Below are 18,365 nucleotides of genomic sequence, written 5' to 3'. Positions count from 1 at the left end.
ATTATCACCACTAATTCAGCAAGGGGGTTATCTATAATAGGAACCGATAGTTCTCTGTTAACAAATACTCATTTATTTGAACACCTCTACCACCAGTTTCCACAAGAGAACTAATCACTATATTGAAACTTTTTCACTTACTCCCCTCAAATGAATGAATTTAATTCTCCATCTTTCTGAATGCAATCATATTGTACTCTGATACACAACTGCCATCCAATGACCTACTACAACAGTAATCAAAGTGAGGACAACATTCCCTCTAATATAACTATGCACTTTAAAGTAGCCACATGAAAGTTTCGAGGTACAATGGCTAAAATCTGGTTGCAAAATTTCAGGTTTAAAGGAAAAATTCATATATACGTTCCACAAAAAAAAATTACCTAGAACCTGTCAACCATTATCTGAAGCAATTTATTTCATTCACTTATCCGAAATTTTAGCACATATTTCATATTTATTCTATTTGGTCCAAGTATCCCCACACATGTCTAAGAGTAACTCAAGAAAGAATGTTGTGCCCAAAAATGCACCTGCTACCACAAAACATCGCTTTACCCTTTTATTCACTCTCAAGCAGTTCTTAAAAACTCAGATTTCCTGAGCTACACAAATTCAGATCTTTATTTGTAATATGTCAACAATGGGTAAGTTAAAAAGCAGGTGGAGGTATAATATTTAAATTAAATAATATATATTTAATTTGATGAAGTCACCCTTCCTCACCCTTCAATGCTTACTTGTATTGAATTACAAACTGCAACACAGGAATAGTATGTGTATGGCACCTCCATGCATGTCTGCAATATAAACATATTAAGATATTCCAAAATTAAACAAATAGTAAATCCTGTTTATCTATACGAAATTTTAAAAATATATGAAGTTTAACATCAAATGGGAAAACTACAGCTGAAGCAATTAAGTTGTACATTCATTACACATCTCAAAATGTCAATTTTCAGGAAGTTGCTTCATCTTCTTCCTTCAATTAACTCAATTAAGTCAGAAAATGAATGCTTGTCTAATTCTGCTAACGTACATTTCTTCACTGCAGTTATTACGTATCAGCTAGCTTTGATCTTGCACTGTTAGCTTCTGCACTGCCATACCCCTTACTTCTCCAAGCTCTACTCAAATATCATATTGTCCCTCCTTCATTCCATTGTCTGTGACACCTATCAAGAAGCCCTTCAAATGAGGCAGCATTTTGTCTAACAGAGCTTCCACTGGACAGAAGCTTCTCTTCTAGACACCGCAATGTTTGACAAGCGCAGTTCACTACTCATGATCCACTACGTACCAGCGCTCCACTGTAAGCACGAAGCATCTTCTGTACAAAAGATAAAACAGCTGTGCACACATAAGCCACACAAAGCACACCAAGTTAAGTGGTTTGGGCAGGCAGTGTGGACAGGGCAGAAGCATGAGAGCCAGATGTTTTGGTTGAAGCGATTTTAATTCTGTTTGACCTGTTACAGCCTAGTTTAAGCATCGGTTTTTCACGCAATACTCTCAAACGAACAAAAGCCCTACAAAGACAGGTCAACTGTTCTTTTCTATAGAATAACCAGTTTGTACGTGTTTAAGAATGAATTTAATTCAGAGCTTGAAAAAGGTACCTAACTAATAACCACATTTGGAGCTTTTAAATACTATCTTACTCTGAGGTATATGTCTATTACTGTAAAAGTTTATGTATCACATTCTAAAATCTAGGGTTCAATAAAAAAGGCTAATTGTATTTTCCAAGACAAGCAAGCTATAGAAAAATGGGAAGAAATCATGTGGCTTGTGTTCAAGTGTTATTGTTTATCATAACGCTTCATGCAAGTAATGCAAAAAAGTCTATATACTCAGGAAAGTTTACATCTGAATAAATAGGGTAAATTAGCAAATACGGTATTTAAAATTATCTACAAAAATGTGTTTTACCAAGTCTTCACTGTTTGTATCAAGTCTTAAAACAGAAAGCTGTCAGGGCAATACCAAAGAGCATGAAATAAAAGAAAAAATTAAATTGAGGCATTTTAAGAAATCTCCTCAGAAAACAAATTCATATTAACCATTAGCTAAACTGAAACTAAAACAAAGACTAAAGCTATTAGGTGGCCTTATCAGCAAACTCCTTCAATCAAACGGCTATAAACAATTATGCTTTACATATTAACTTGATTTGTTTATTTTACATCATGAGGTGAAAGCAACACTCTTAGTAAAGTATACACAAATAGCCTCACTCAGAATACACTTTTAATGCACGTAAGAAAAGTATTCATCTTACAAATTGATTTGCAATCCAAATATACAATAGATTGGAAAACAATATTTTAGAAAACAAAAGCCAATATTGAAAAAAAGTTCGCTTTAACTGAAATGATTAAAGTTTCTGTATGGTCTGTCTTTACAGTTTTCTTACTGCATCATCAATATCAGAAATCTGTTCCTTCAGCTGGTTCCACTGTTCTGGATTTAAAGAAATACCTGAAATGCATTAAAAATAAACACTTAAGACAAAAAGAAAATTGTAGAGAAGAATCTTGCACAATTACTATTAAGGCTGGTCTCACACATGAAGTCTATGTTGTGACCTACTAATGCTTGAGCTACTTCAACAACTGTCTCAGTTACAAAGCGAAACTACTCATTTGGAACACTTCAGATTAACTTCAGACTTTAGCTTATCTCTGGACAAGTTTATAAATTACAAATAAAATTAGTACAGTGTAACAAATTCATTCACAAGTAGTAGGCAAAACATAGGAAGTTAATACAGCTCTGGCCTTGACAGAAGGCAGCACAGAGTCCCTGTGTGACAAGTAGGAGATAACTCCTATTCCTGTTGGCTCCTAAAAATGATACCTCTGTGGACTGACCTATGCATTTTCAAAGTACCATAATTCTAGGGATTTTTTCCTCCCATTTCTTAAAGCATTGTAAATAACACATACTGTAAGCAATATTTTGGAGAGACTCTATTCCACTCCTTAGCATTCACAAACCAATGTGGAAGTCACTTTTCCACTACACGTTCCCTATAATTTCTAGCAACATTTAATCAATGATCATTCAGTTCCTCACAATCCATCTCCTCAGTTCTAAATGTCTATATCCTCAAGCCTGAGTCCCCGCACGTTTCCTTTGGGCTTTAGTCTTCTTATTCTTCCCTTACAATCTCTGTGCCAACTCTACGCGAGTACAGACTCACAGACCCACCTCTCCCACTCTCTCCAGCCAGCCTCTTCTACTATTTACCCCTGATCTCCCCTTTCAGTGATCAGGCTTCCTTCATTGCTTTCTCCCTGTTGGTGGAGCAGGACCTGAAATCAGGTGAAACTCTGAATTCCATTTCTGGAATTTCCATCACCTTTTTTTTTTTCTTCTACCACCACTGTCTTACCAGAGTACAACCATAATTCTGAGCAGCAAGCCGTGCACATGAAGCTACTCTAAGCAATTTTGACCAGTCTTTAGAGGGCAGGTTTCCTCTGAAAACAGTTAGGTCAGGTATGCTAGCCATTAGTAGGGGATCAAACGTCGTCATCAAGATGTCCCTGAACCACATAGCGGATAAGCTCAACGCAGTTCAGCCCTGCTGTCTGAAACAATTTGCCACAATAATTTAAACTGTTGGATTTTTTTTCCTGTTTTTTATTATGCAATTTCTACTGCTCATATTGTCTTTAGGATAGCTAGATAAGCAGCTCATAAGTGCATCAATGGAACATTAGGCTCACACACTGCGTCAGATTATTATTAATTTTATACTAATAAAATTCAGACCCTTTTGCCACATTGATAACCATTTCTATCCACATCATGTAATTTTTGTCATTTGGCCCACCCATCAAATCTCATTGTAGTTTTCCACTCAAACTGCATATACTTTTGACTTCCACTTCAAAACACAGCAGATTAAAGTCCTTAAGTAGCAATAAGAAATACAAAACAAGAAATATTCCTGTACAGTACCAGTACACCTGTTCATACAAACCTATTCTCAGTGGTTATTTTAAGGAATGTTGAAAATGCTTCTCAAGCTTTGCAAATGTCTAATCCCTGAGCTGCTCCTGGACACACCAGAAAAACGTAACAAACCTTATGTTGATTGTACATTAAATGTCTTCAATCTCTAGGGCAGAATGTTTCGTACTTACCTTTTTCCTTGGCACAATATGAAAACAGGTTAAAGTAAGCTTTTCTACCAGAAGCAACATGACGTTAAGCAAAGTACTACTACTGTAACTATCCTCACATCCTCATCTTGCAGGTGGCAAAGTTCTGAAAACAGTTCAGTGACAGCATGCCATAAAAGCAGGTATGAGAATGGCAATTAAAGGCACAATGGTTTATGCTGTGCTGCAGATTAGAAGCACAGTATCAAAACTTAAACACTTGAGGTATTTTCCCCTAAACTAAAATCTTGACACATTTTTTCCAAAAATCAGCCACATTAAATGTTTTAATTATTTTTATGTAGAATTTGATAGAAGGGAAGGATACAATTGTTTTAAAAAATTCACATCTTACCACACATGAGTAAGTTAAATCTTTGTAGTGAATTTTGAAATAAGAAAATCAATTGCAATAAAAGAAAGAAATTGTGTTAAGTTAATCAATAGGGGTCTAAAAAGTATGGCTATATTTATAAATCTCATAGCAATTTTCTTGCATTTGATGCCTTGTTTTCCATAAATCATGAAGGATCCATTCAAGAAAAAATAATCAGGTCAACAAACCCACTTTGCTTTTGTTTATAATTCATAGATAAAACTAATTATTTCTTAAAATATAAATTATAAAAAACTAAAAATATTACTCTAAAAATATCATGTAGCAACAAAGTATAAAAATCTGATACACAACATTCTCCAGCAAACTGTAGCCAATGTTTTAATACAAAATAACATGAAACAGAACAATACCTTTTCTGCCAGGCTTCATTTCACCTTCTTGATCCATCCAATATTCTCTAATATCAATTAAGACTTTCCCTTTAAAGTCACGAACACTGACATACCTCATTTTGCCAATCTGTCAAAACACGTATAAGAGTCTTTTAGGTATTTTACATATTACAGCACTCACTTTTCCCAGCAGTATCAGACTCAGACATGCGACACTGCACACCACAGCTTATTTTAGACACCAGAGAAACAACTAGATCAGAAGCTTAATCCAGAGTAGTCAGTAGGCTAATAAGTAATGACAATATAAATGGATGAACAACTTAAAACAAGTTGAGCATTCAATGCTCAATGCGAAAGTAGCTCTCCTAGACTAAAAATACCTATATTCAACATGCTTACTTCTTAAAAAGCCACTAATTTTCTGTTTTCTGAAGTAAAATTTTGCCTCTACTATAACCATCTCTGTTTGCAGCATTTGTCAACAAAGAGGGAAAGAGGGAACTATACTCCCAAATCTAAATTTTATTCCATTCCATGTACAGAAAGCAAATTAGATACATAAGATAATCACAATTTCTAGAGAGGTTTTTGTTTGTTTCTCTTTTTTTTAAACACAGTAAATACAGATGGAAGTGAAAGTTAGTCACTAACTATCCCATGTTTACTTCCAAATCCTCATGGCACTTCATTGGAATTGTGGTTAAAAGATTATCTCACTGTACCAGGTGTTCCAAAACACCATTCAAATCTTTTAAGTTTACCAGTATGCAGCATAGTATGAAATGACTTTGTAATTCCATAATTTCTGCACTACAGTGGCTTTACTGAATTATGAGGGCACTTTTTTCTTTTTGTGGGGGTGGGAGGGGAAGGCCGGCAAGGGAACTGACGACAATGCATTACACCACATATTTAGGCGCATTAAAGATTTTCCAAACTGGATAAAAAACTGTTTGTTCACATAAATTCAAACTATAGTGTGAATTTGAGAATCAGAAATTAGATAATAAAATCACAATTCATGTAAGAAATTATTAGAATTCTGTATGTACCTTCTGGATACACTTTAAGAAGAAAGAATACATTCTAAAGTAAACACCATTAAAATAGAATATTCCTTCCTAATAAAATATTAACTTCAGTATTCAACTTCCTTAGTTTATGCATCTTGCATTTTGATACTATTTAACGAGGGCCCAAACACATCTTACTAGCATTAAGTCTGACCAGAAAGGTTGAACAATTCTCTAATCAACTAAAACATTACTCAGATGTTTAAGTCATAAACTGTTATTTCACAAAATAGATATAAACAAGAAAATTTTACGTTTGTTTAATGTAATTTTTCTTCTTATGCAGATCATGCTAAATTAATTCTAAAATTGATCTTAAAACAATTAGAACATCTTTAGATACATAAGCCTGAAACAGTTTTCCTACTTCACAGCATCCTTTAAAATGAACAAGACATAACAGTTTATAAGATAGTATTTTTGATTGATTTATTAAATACTTTCACAGTACTACAAATGTAACATTTAAAAATAAGGTTTGATGTCATGGCAGCTTAGCTCTTTCAGACCAAACTTGGTACCATGCCCAAGTCCATCAGTGCTGCTGGCAGAGAATATCTTAAACAGACTACATTAACAACATTTCTTGGTTTTACCCTTTAATGCCTCAGTGACTTTTAAGGTCGCCTTTAAGAACAGCTTCAAGTGATGGTACTCCACAACACCTTGTTTTTCCAGGATTATCAATGAATATTAGAGCATTGCCAAGTAATTCCAGATTTGCCATAAAAAAATAAAACTTGATACAATATAGCAGATTACAGCTACAAATACAGTAAAAGTGTTTAGGATTTGAATTTTAAGGATGAGACTATATCTCTTAATTCAACTACAGCAAGGAGCAGAGCAACAATGCAAAGTTCACATTTACTCAGTAAATCTATCTTAAATGTAAACAGTTCCATATGAAAACACTGAAACTAGGTTTTACATCACTGTCTAGATATCAGCTGAATGCTCATTTTAAATTTTGACTGTTTAGTTGAACGTTGTGCAAAACAGTAGTTGCTGCTAAAAGCTTGAAATAGGCTTCTAAAGTACAGTTTCAATTAACATGCAAGGTTAAAAACCTCAACAAAAATCTAATTTAACTATTTAAGTAAACTGATGTTTCTTGATTTTCTGTTACCTGCAATTCTGGCGAATTCATTCTGAACAATTCTTTTTCCAAGCAGCAGCTGACAATCCTAGAATAATTTCACTGACCTACGACACCTTTGTATCTCTATAACCACAGTAGTATTCCAAGGGTTGTACTGACTTATCGCAGCTTAGTTACTCCAGTTCAGCCTTCACAGACAACATATGCTTTCTGTTAAATATCACTTCTCCTTAGATTATACTATTTATTGAATTACATAAATCAGAAGACATTAAAGGCATTATTTCCAGGTTTCCGTTTCTTAGAATAAAATGCACTGAACTGTATTGTGGTTTCTTTCATAGCTACGCAACTGACTTCCTGTGTGAGTTTCAGCAACCACCTTCTTCACCATTCTTCGTCCTATTTCCAGTTTGTCTTGATTAAACTGTATACACACTGTGGATATAGAAACAGCAAAAAAGCATCCTTCTTTCTTAGGTACTAACTATATGCATAGGATCAGAAGCAGCACAAGAGTCCCATAAACAGAGAGATCTGCAACACAGCAAATTGATTGTGAAACGCATTGGTGACCACTTAAGTTTCAGAATTAATGTGCTAAACCAACCACCTTTCCAGACCACCACAAACTTATACATGTATCTACTTTTAGGAGCCTATGATAAAGACATTACACTGTGAAACTGAAGAACTTATTCCTCAAAAGTCAAAAACCAAATACAACCCAAACTTACAAAAATAAGAGAAATTAAGTGGAGGGCAAAGGTGGGACAACACACAGGCAGATATCTTTCGAAGTAACAATTCCAGTGAAATGCAACATGGTTCCACTGTGGATAGCCATTAATACGGTACCCTGACAGCATTAACAAACCTTATCCAAATCAGGCATAGGCAGATGACAGGATCTGTCAAACTAACCAAAGCACATGATGCAGAGCTCACATTGGCTTGAAGCCACAGCAGGAATCTAATGCATCAACACTAAATCCTTCTAAACTAACATGAATAATGCTTGACCTTAGGGCCTCTAAAAGAGTAAGGTAAGTTTCCTCATGCCAGCTGCACCCAAATCCCTTAACAAATTCCAAAGATACTAGCCTACCTATAAAGCCTAAAAAGGCCAAGACACGTAAATAAACAAAATACACACAGTCTTTTATATTGATTTAATTCCCTTCTACTTACATTTACACTGTTCTTCATAATTAGTTTCAAGAATACCATTACACCAACACTAGTCTCAAACAAAAATAATAAAACTTAAATCTTTCTGAAAATGCTGAATCTTTTGAATACAGCTGTCGCAGTGAGCTCTTTATCAAGGGAAGTTGTATACTTTAAGAGTGTAGCCTGAAGGTGTAGAACAACAAGCCTGTAAGTTTCACATCATTTGCTGCCGCTCACATAGTGTGGACACCACAGAACTACTGACTATCCTATGAATGCTTTACAGCCTGATTTCCATCAACTGAAGCCACACTTGTAAGTTATACTGCAAAGTCACTTGCACACCAGAGATCATTTTACTGCCATGGGAAAAGCAGAAAGGAGAGTTTCTAGTATTACTAATAGTCCTAGAACAAATAAAACCATACCTAAAAAAAATTAACATGCAACTAGATCCTCCAGCACAGTCTCCTGGAGAGAGGGAAGAGAGGAAAAGTATCCTCAGACCCACAGTGCTATTTCTACACTGGAACAGTTATATCTCAATTAATGCACATAAGATGTTGCAGCATGAAAAAAATTCACAATGCTTCACATAACACAATAAGTGATCAAAAAAAAAAATCTGTTGTTGATAAACTAAAAGCCAGACAGAGAATAAGTAACACTGATGTTTTAGGTCAAGGTGATATTCAAATATTTTTTCTGTACTGTACTCAGCACTGTTCTTATCAGACTAATAGGAGTCCTCTACTGCCTGGTTTTAGTAATTTTTTATTATCTTAGATCAAAAAGGTTGAAAGAAATCAGAACACGCAAATACTTTTGCTTTTATTTGAAAGGGTTTGGTTTTTTGGTTTTGGGGGTTTTTTTTGTGCATCGGGGAGATTCAAATATTTTAACTGCTTTCCCCAAGGCTGGAATTTCCAAACTTATTACAAACAGAATAAAGCTTATAAATATTTTTTGGAGTTCTAACTGTTCACCTCATTACGTATACAAGATATTATTTCGTTTTTCCTACATGGTTCAAAGCATGCCCTAGCAGAACTACAAACATTATATTCTTCCTTTGACGGGGAAGAGTCCAGGCATTGCCCTCAATTGAAGCTCTCCCTCCCAACTATATGTGAAGAGGCAAGTGAGAAATGATACATTAAAAATAACTGCCCTGTATTACAGTCTCAGTTAAGCAAGTCTTCCCTCTAGAAAAGCTTTTTTTTCTTCCATATTATTTCGCACAACTACAGCCCAAAGCCATTTATTTTTGCCTTACTCTGTGCTGGGGCCATCTTATTACGCACCTCTCCCATACCCTTTCACAAACTTAAAAACCAAAGTTTCTAAAAATTTAAGTTCCTTTCCAGACAGCTAGTCAGAGACATTTAAGAAGTCTTGATCCACACCCCTAAAAGAAGTAATTCTGAGCTTCGTGTATTCTTGCAGACCCTTCAGCACACACTGCTACCGCCTCAGCTAACCCCAGGAACTGCAATACCCAGATTCACAAATGGATCTTACTACTGAAAAATGTACGCTCATCCCATCTTAAAAACAACGACAATGTCAAAAATTACAACATTTTTGGATATTCAGTGAGAAAAACCTGCATCATAAAACAAAGGAACACACAAAACTTATAATAAGACACTGTCTTGTAATGCAGTAGCCAAGTTGCCCTTGACCTAGTTTAATAGGAATGAAGAGTTCATACTTTGGTTTCCAAGAACCTTTCAAGAGCCCTGATTAAAAAGCATTTCCATGTAGAGATAGTTCTGATCTAACATTTACAGTATACTCATGGTAAGTGCTGTATTTATGGACAAAATTACTACCCAGCCAGTTACCATGAGCAAAGACATGAGGGTTAGATCAACTGCTACAACTCAGATTCTTTTACTCTGCTGAAACCTGACAACGCTTTTTCTGAGCACTATGCCATCAAGATATTTGATCATCTCATAAAATTTATACTGAATATGATACAACACATTACCTTAGCCAGGCTCTAACAGTCATCAATTTTACCTGAAACATATTCTCGTCTCTGTTACTGCTTTGCTTAGAAGAAGCTGCACCTTTTGAACTTTCACCAGTCTTTTGTTTCTTTACAGGTTTTTCTGGAGCTACTTGCTTTTTCCGCTTTGCCTTGGAGCAAAAATAAAAAAAGAAAAGTATGAACCACAACTGATTCTTTAAGTTAAGAAAAAGTTTACGTTAGAGGTCACAAATTACTACTATGCAATGCACACTATCATCTTCCTTCTGCGAAACAAGAATCCAACGCTGTACATTTAGACTGGAATTAAACCAAAATATTCAAATGAACCTTATTCCATTCCCAGTGAGGTTTACCATAATAGTTTGGCTTTAAAGAGAACTGAATTAGATGAGAATACATTTCAAAAAGCCTGTTCTTTCTGCACAGTAATACTGTCAGTTCAGTCATTTTAATTAAAAATTTACGGTCTGATGGAAGTTCCATCCTCCTTTCCACTGAGTACAACAAAAAATGTAGGACAGCTTACAAATCTTCTAAAAAAGAAAAAATAACAGATGACATAATGAAGAAAGGATCTGGTAATCAGCTCCATCAGAGCAGATTTTTCTCTTTTGTTAAATCGCAGTCCAATCTCTGTCCGTAACATGATAAATCAAACATGTTTTAAGAACATTCAGGTATCACCTGTAAATCACATTACCTGCAGATGTTACGAAGTTACTATTTCTATTAATGGTTATACAGGAATCATGCCCACTCCAAAAAAAAAAAAAAAAAAAGTAATACGAAGATACCAAAACTTAGTCTCAACTGTTAGAATCATATTGTGGATAAACTCTTTTAGAGGCAAACAATTCCAACAAATATGGACGGTTATAATAGAAAAAAAACCCCACACCTTAGGCCACTGACTATTGAGACTCTGTCTTTTCAGGAATACATTTCCCTATCAAACTCACCTGAACATTTTCTTTTATGTTAAGATCCAACACAATGCCTAGTTTGCAAAGTGCGACCAAGTCACATTTGAACCAATTCACTAAAGCAGAATGAGTCTCTTCACATACTACACTTGAAGACCTGACATTTCTTAAAAAGAGACATTCAGTGGTTTTTTCAATTTTTGTTCATGACTCGCAGATCTATACAAATGTATAAATTAACTAACTATAAAAAAATAAATGGGAGCACTCAATTTATATATTTAAACTAGTCAACATACATTAAAATTAATCAACTCAAAGACGTTCAGGTTGGCTCAGTTTTTAAGTGAGAAACTAGCAGGTGCTATTACAGTAAATATAAGAATTTGTAAGAAACAAAGAACATGGAAACAAGATAAGCAAGTGGCACATGAAGGACAGAGCAAGTGGAGGTTTTTCTTTTGGACAAGTAATCCAGATAACAAAATGCAGAGGCGTGGACAGAGGTGTTTGTCCTCAAAATTTGTCCAAATTCTTGCCACGAGGGACAGCTTATATAAGAAGCCTTCTACTACTTGCCACAAAGCAGCAAAGAATTCCAGGAAGCTTGTGGCTAGATATATCACCTGGAAAACCCTGCAGAGAGCAAAGTGCAATTTAAGAAAAAATGTTTAGTGCAAGGCAAAAAGCATCCTACCCACTCAACCCCTAATCTTGGGGGCTGTTTTGTTGTTGTTGCAGTTGTTTGGGGAACGTTAGGTGAGGGGATTGTTTTAGGGTGTTTTTAAGTGTCTGATAAATCATATGGAATGACATGTATTTTCTGACATTACCTAATCCCTTAATCCCAACCTGAAATATAAGAGTTAATACAGTAGTAATAAACTGCATATAATGTTCACCTTTTTGTCAACTTCACTATCTGAATCACTGGCAGATGAGCTTGAAGACACAAGTTCCTTTGACTTAGGCATTCTAGGAAGAGAAAAATAACATGAGAACACTATACAAGGAATATGTGCCATTACTTGTTTGTAAAGGCTCATCTTATTCAAAACCCTCCTAAGGACTTTCCTGCCTTTTCATATAAGCTTTGTACATGCAATCTCAAAACACTCTTCCCTCTTATACCTCATTCCCCTTTTTGCTGCAAGTACATTAAATGCAGTGGTTTAGTTTCTGAACTGTTTACAAAAGGGACAAAATAGAAAAGTCTGAAAAAACACCTCGGTTATAGTGAACTACAGTATTGCGATTAATATTTCCACTGCAGCTTTAACACATCAGTCTCTAGAGTCTATTCATTTGCTAGACAAGTGGACATTCAACTTTCCTTGAATGCATGCTGCCAGGTGTGCTTCTACATCTCTCCAGTATGCAAACGTGTGGTTAGATATAGCAGTTGCACATCTTGCCTGCTACTAGAAACTCTTTGCAACAAATAAATAGCTCTTTTGCTCTTTCAGAATAAAAGCAAGCATCCCAGAGAGAAACTGTATAAACTAAACTAAGCTAGGAAAATATTAAAGAGGTATATCTCAGGAAAGAAAGTGGAATAGCAGTATTTTCATGCTGGCAGTGAAATAAATCGCATGCAAAGGAAAAAACACTGTCTGAATACTGCTAACGAATCAATGCGGTTGTAAAGTAGGCTAAGTTCTGTCAAAATAGCTTGGAGCACAACGATGGAAACCGTAGGACTGAAAATGAAACAGGGTATGGGGAAGCACACATGAGCCACGCTGTAGGGTGAAGGCAGAGGAGAGCTGGAATGGGACAATGGCAAAATAAGCACAGGGATGGTACGAAATCGGGGAGTCAAACAAGAAAAGACTGATATGCTGGGGGGAGCGGGCAGCAGCAGGGGACAACCCCAGGGTCCGCATCAGGGGGAGCGAGCGACAACATGGAGGAAGGTGGGGGCGGAAAAACTGCAGAGAAAGGGAATGGGGAGCGCGGGGTGCCCCTCGGGACAGGCTGCCAGGCAGAGCCTGAGGAGACACCACAGCACCGGGGAGACGGAGGGCAGAACGAGACGGACTAAGTGAGGACGAAGGAAAGGGAGCGAGACGAGGCGCACCAGGTAGGCGGGCCCGAGCCGCCATTTTCCTCCCCTATTCCTCTTTTCCACGGCTGGTGTTGCCCCCCAGGGGAAAGGAGCGGGGGCCCGGGTAGGGGGGCGCGGGCAAGGCCGCGAAGGCCAACCCGGGGCAGGGCGGCAGCGAGGGGCTGCAGGTCACAGACGGCGCAGGACAAAAAAGGCAACGCACACACACAAAAAAAGGGGTCGGGGGTCGTTAGCGGGCAGGGTCAGATCCCAGCGTCGGGGGAACGGAGCCGGGCGGTTCCCCGCCGCCATTTTCTCCCTCACTCAAACCCTCTCTGCCCCCCCAACATGGTAGCTTCTCCTCGACGGCGGCTCCTCCTCCCGCCCCAGGCCCGCTCCTCAGCGGGGCATCCCTCCCGCTGGGCACCGCGGGCACTCGAGGAACACGCGAAGCCTCGCCAGGCGGCTGCCCGGCGCGCCTCCCCTGCGCCGGCCGGGAGCTGCCGAGCGCCCCGCAGCCGGCGGCAGGGCCGGGGGACGCAGAACATGGCGGCGGGGCGCGAGGGGAGGGGGCGGGCACCCCGGCACTCACGTCCTGCTCCCCGCGCGGGTCCTCTGCACCACGGCCGAAACGGAAGTGACGCACGGCGGAATCCCCGCCCCGGCCCGCACCACGTGGGAGGGGCAGCGAGGAGGTGTTTAAAGGGGTCGCGTCCCTTTGCCACTGGTTCCCGCCGGAGCGGGGGGCCCGGGCGTGTGGGCGGCCCCGGACGCCTCTGGTGGGGCTGGTGTCCGCGTCCGCCGCCTCACGCCAGCCGAGCGGTCCTGTGGGGCTGGCGGCAGGGCCTGGCCTGGAGCGGGCACCCCTCGGGGCTGCGCGCCGCTGAGGGGACGCGCCGCCGTGGCCGGGCCTTCCCCCGCCGCTTGAGCAGCCGCGAGAGAGGCTCGGGTGCTGAGTGCCTACCAGGGACGCTTAAAAAAAGAAATAAATCCTTAAAAGGCCGTTCTCTTTCGCACGCCGCAGCGTTTCCTCGATCTCGCTGGGAGCCGGCCCCGGGGCAGCGCCGTGCGGCGGAGCTGCGGTGGGTTTGCGAGGCCGGGCCGCACCCCCGCGGCAGCTGGGCCGCACCCCCGCGGCAGCTGGGCCGCTCTCCAGGAAAGCGCCGGTTCCCCTGTCACCGCGTTTCGTTTTCCTCCTGCAGAGCTTTGCGGTCGGGCGCCGGGCGAGCGTGAGGGCTCCGTGGGGCAAGCGCGGGGCTGGAGCGGGGGCACAAGGTTTGAAGAATCCCTGCTCCTGTTCTGAGCATCTGCTTTTTCAAAGCCCCCAATGCAATTAAAAACAAACAAACAACAACAACAACAAAAAAAAACCCACCAGCACACGCAAACTTGAAAATATAATTTGACAATCTCACTTGTTTCTGTAGGACGTTTACACCAGAACGCGCACCCTGAAGCTGTCGCCTGTGTCGGCACTTGAAGAGGTGCTGCAGACCTGGTGCATCTGGACAGAGCCACAGCAGCTTCTGGGGGAAATGACACCTCTTTGCAGGGGAGGCGAGGAAAGGGTCCTCTGCCCCCAGCTTGGTGAAAGACAACTTTCAGCAGCCTTTGCAAACTGCAGTAAGCCAAGCATGCTGCTGGAGCTCGAGTGGGTTCACATTGTGTCTTCCTATGTTATCTACTGAAGCTTGTACTTTCTTTTCATTTATAGAGAAATACTGTTGTAGTCAACACAAAACTAACGCAGCCTGTTACCGTCTGCTTAGCACTGTTTGCGCCAACATGTCATGCAGTTTTGCTGCAAGCACAGCAAGATGCCAGTTCTTCAAGGACTCATTATCAGTTTAGTTTTGTCCACTGTTCATTGTTTTTGCCTCCAGACCTCTGCTTTTGTTACCATGACATTGCAAGCTTTTTCTAATAAGTGCAAGCAAACTATGAGACTATTGTGGCTGCTGCCATCACCACCACTGGAGTTTTTTTGTTAATGTATGGCCTACACAGCACCAGGTTTGCTAGTATCAGATGGTATTCATCTTTCTCAAAGTGAGAAGAAGGTCTTTGCACATGAGCTAGTTGGAGTCATTGACAGAGCTTTAAACAAGGCATGATAGGGGAGGGGGATGATACCAGGCTCACCCTGACAAGCTGTGGGATGAGACACCAAGGATAGAGAGGGGTGGGGTGCTAGCGAGGACTCTCAGCCTGTGACCTTGAGATGTTTTGGCCTCACTGAAGCACACCTGAAGTCTATGGAGATGAGCCAGGGACTCCTGAGGTAATAGAGGCCAACAGAAAAACACCAGTGAAATACTTCAAAGGAATCAGAGGGTGTTCTTCTCAGAAGGTGGCATGGCTGACAGCCCAGCTGAATGCCTCTACACCAATGCTCGTGTCACGGGCAACAAGCTGGAGGAGCTGGAAGCCACCGTGCTGCTAGAAAGCTACGGCCTAGTTGCCATTACTGAAACTTGGTGGGATGGATCTCATGACTGGAGTGCAACGATTGATGGCTACAGCTGTTCAGAAGGGACAGGCAAGGAATGAGGTGTGGAGGGGTTGCCCTCTGAGTCAAGAAATGGATGATGTGAAGAGCTGTCTCTGAAGAACAGCCATGAGCACATTGAAAGCTTATGGGTAAGAATCAGAGACCGAGGCAGCAAAGACAACTTTGTGGTTGGTGTTTACTACAGGCCGCCTGATCAGAGGGAGACTATTTACGAATCCTTCTTACTCCAGATACAGGAGATATTGCACTTGCAGGCTCTCGTCCTGCTGTGAGACTTCAGCCACCCCAACATCTGCTGGAAAAGTAGCATGGTGAGCCACGGGTGATCCAGGAGACCCCTAGAGTGCACAGAGGATAATTTCCTAAGTCAGGTGACAGGCAGCCCTACCAGAGGGGATGTGATATGGGACATGATGGTCACCAAAGCCAGTGAGCTACTTGGTGATGTCAAGACTGGAGGCAGCCAGGGCTGCAATGATCAGGCACTGGTGGAATTTGCAGTCCTGAGGGGATGTGGGTCAGGCAAAGAGTAAAGTCAGGACCCTGAATTTTAGGAAAGCCTAGTTCCAGCTGTTCAAGGAGTTATCCAAGAGGATCCACTGGGAAACTGCCCTCAAGGACAAGGGAACAAAACAGAGCTGGCAGATCTTCATGGACACTTTCCACAGAGCACGAGAGCTCTCAATCGCCAGGTGTAAGAAATTGGGTAAGGAGGGCAAGAGACTGTCATGGCCGAGTTGGGACCTGTCAAACTAAAGGGCAAGAAGGAAAAGCACAGGCAGTGGCAGCAGGGACAGGGATGCTGGGAAGAGCACAGGGACACTGCCCAGTTGTGCAGAGATGGGGTCAGGAAGGCCAAGGTGCAGCTGGAGCTGAACTTGGCAAGGGATGCAAAGAATAACAAGAAGGGCTTGTACAGGTATGTCAGCCAGAAAAGGAAGGTCAAAGAAAGTGTACCCCCCCAATCAGCAAGACTGGCAAACTAGTAAAAACAGACGAGAATGCTGAGGTACTCAAAAACTTATTTGTCTTACTCTCAGTTCCCACACTTCAGAGTGGATAACTACAAGACAGGGACTCGAGAGCAAAGTTCCTCGCATTTTAAGTGAGGATCTGGTTCATGACCACCTGAGGAACCTGAATGTACATATGTCTATGGGACCTGATAAGATGCATCCTAGAGTGCTGAGGGAGTTGGCTGAAGTACTTGCCCAGTCACTCTCCATGATATTTGAGAAATTAGAGAAGTCAGGTGAAGTTCCTGGAGACTGGAAAAAGGGAAACATTGCACTCATTTTTAAAAAGTGTAGAAAGGCAGACCCTGGGAACTACCAACCTGTCAACCTCACCTCTGTGCCTGGGAACATCATGGACCAGATCTTCCCAGAAGCTATGCTAAGGCACATGGAAAACAGGGAGGTGATTCAGGACAGCCAGCATGGCTTCACCAAGGGCAAGTCCTGCCTGACCCACCTAGTGGCCTTCTATGACGGAGTGGCTGCATCAGTGGACAAGGGAATAACTGTGGACGTCATCTATCTGGACTTCAAATTCGAGAGATATGGATTTGATGAGTGGACTGTTCAGTGGATGAGGAATTGGTTGGATGGTCACATCCAGAGAGTAGTAGTCAATGGCACAATGTCTGGATGGACACCAGTGACAAGTCATGGCCCTCAGGGGTCCAAATTGGGTCCAGTACTGTTTAATATCTTCATCAACAACATAGACAGTGGCATCAAGTGCACCCGTAGAAAGTTTGCAGAGGACACCAAGCTGAGTGATGCAGTTGACACACCTGAGGGATGGGATGCCATCCGGAGGGACCTGGGCTCAAGAAATGGGCCCATGCGAACCTCTTGAGGTTCGACAGGGCCAGGTGCAAGGTCCTGCACCTGGGTTGGGGCAACCCCTGGTATCAGTACAGGCTGGGAGATGAAGGGATTGAGAGCAGCCCTGCCAAGAAGGACTTGGGGGTAGTGGTGGAAGAAAAGCTAGACATGAACCAGCAATGTGTACTTGCAGCCCAGAAGGCCAATCATATCTTGGGCTGCATCACAAGGATCGTGTCCAGCAGGTGGAAGAAGGAGGTTCTGCCCCTCTGCTCCACTCTGGTGAGACCCCACCTGGAGTCCTGTGTCCAGCTCTGGAGCCCTCGGTACAGGAAAGACATGGACCTGTTGGAGAGGGGCCAGAGGAGCCACAGAAATGATCAGAGGGCTGGAACAGCTCTGCTGTGAGGACAGGCTGAGAGAGTTGGGGTTGTTCAGCCTGGAGAAGAGAAGGCTCTGGGGAGACCTTATTGAGGCCTTTCAGTACATAAAGGGGGCTTGTAAGGAAGATGCAAACAGACTTTTTAGCAGGGCCTGTTGTGATAGGACAAGGGGTAATAGTTTTAGACTAAAACAGGAGAGATTCAGGCTGGACATGAAGACGAAATCATTGCCCCTGAGGGTGGTGAGAGCCTCGCCCAGGTTGCCCAGAGAGGTGGTAGATGCCCCATCCCTGGAGACATTCAAGGCCAGACTGGACGGGGCTCTGAGCAACCTGATCTCATTGAAGATGTCCCTGCTCATTGCAGGGGGGTTGAACTACATGACTTTAAAATGTCCCTTCTAAC

At 41.3% G+C, this 18,365-nt stretch overlaps 1 protein-coding gene across 3 annotated transcripts; it reads right to left on the bottom strand.

Moving 5' to 3' along the window:
- Nucleotides 1–2,238: 2,238 nt before the first annotated feature.
- SUB1 (SUB1 regulator of transcription) lies at nucleotides 2,239–14,029 on the bottom strand. 3 transcript variants are annotated; one of them, XM_065656349.1, is made up of 5 exons: nucleotides 13,826–14,029; nucleotides 12,089–12,161; nucleotides 10,290–10,409; nucleotides 4,929–5,037; nucleotides 2,239–2,487 (listed from the first exon to the last, which is right to left on the bottom strand). In XM_065656349.1, exons 2-5 carry the CDS (start codon nucleotides 12,158–12,160, stop codon nucleotides 2,408–2,410), a joined length of 381 nt encoding a protein of 126 aa, XP_065512421.1. In that variant the 5' UTR covers nucleotide 12,161; nucleotides 13,826–14,029; the 3' UTR covers nucleotides 2,239–2,407. The 3 variants fall into 3 exon arrangements, with proteins under 3 accessions (XP_065512421.1, XP_065512420.1, XP_065512423.1); XM_065656348.1 differs by lacking the exon at nucleotides 13,826–14,029 and adding an exon at nucleotides 13,463–13,748; XM_065656351.1 differs by lacking the exon at nucleotides 13,826–14,029 and adding an exon at nucleotides 13,267–13,429.
- Between the last annotated feature and the right edge of the window lie 4,336 nt (nucleotides 14,030–18,365).

This window comes from Caloenas nicobarica, chromosome Z (genome assembly GCF_036013445.1).
Source record: "Caloenas nicobarica isolate bCalNic1 chromosome Z, bCalNic1.hap1, whole genome shotgun sequence".
Taxonomy (NCBI): Eukaryota; Metazoa; Chordata; class Aves; order Columbiformes; family Columbidae; genus Caloenas; species Caloenas nicobarica.
Note: the sequence above shows the minus strand (reverse complement) of the source record. Positions and strands in the feature narration are given on the sequence as shown.

What these genes read in the sequence shown, in the direction of transcription:
- SUB1 (XM_065656348.1), bottom strand. Translation starts at nt 13,545, where the DNA reads ATGGCGGCGGGGAACCGCCCGGCTCCGTTCCCCCGACGCTGGGATCTG. An exon ending in GACCCCCGACCCCTTTTTTT is followed by an intron (nt 12,162 to 13,462) that starts GTGTGTGTGCGT and finishes TTCTCTTCCTAG; the next exon opens with AATGCCTAAGTCAAAGGAAC. An exon ending in ATAGTGAAGTTGACAAAAAG is followed by an intron (nt 10,410 to 12,088) that starts GTGAACATTATA and finishes TTTTGCTCCAAG; the next exon opens with GCAAAGCGGAAAAAGCAAGT.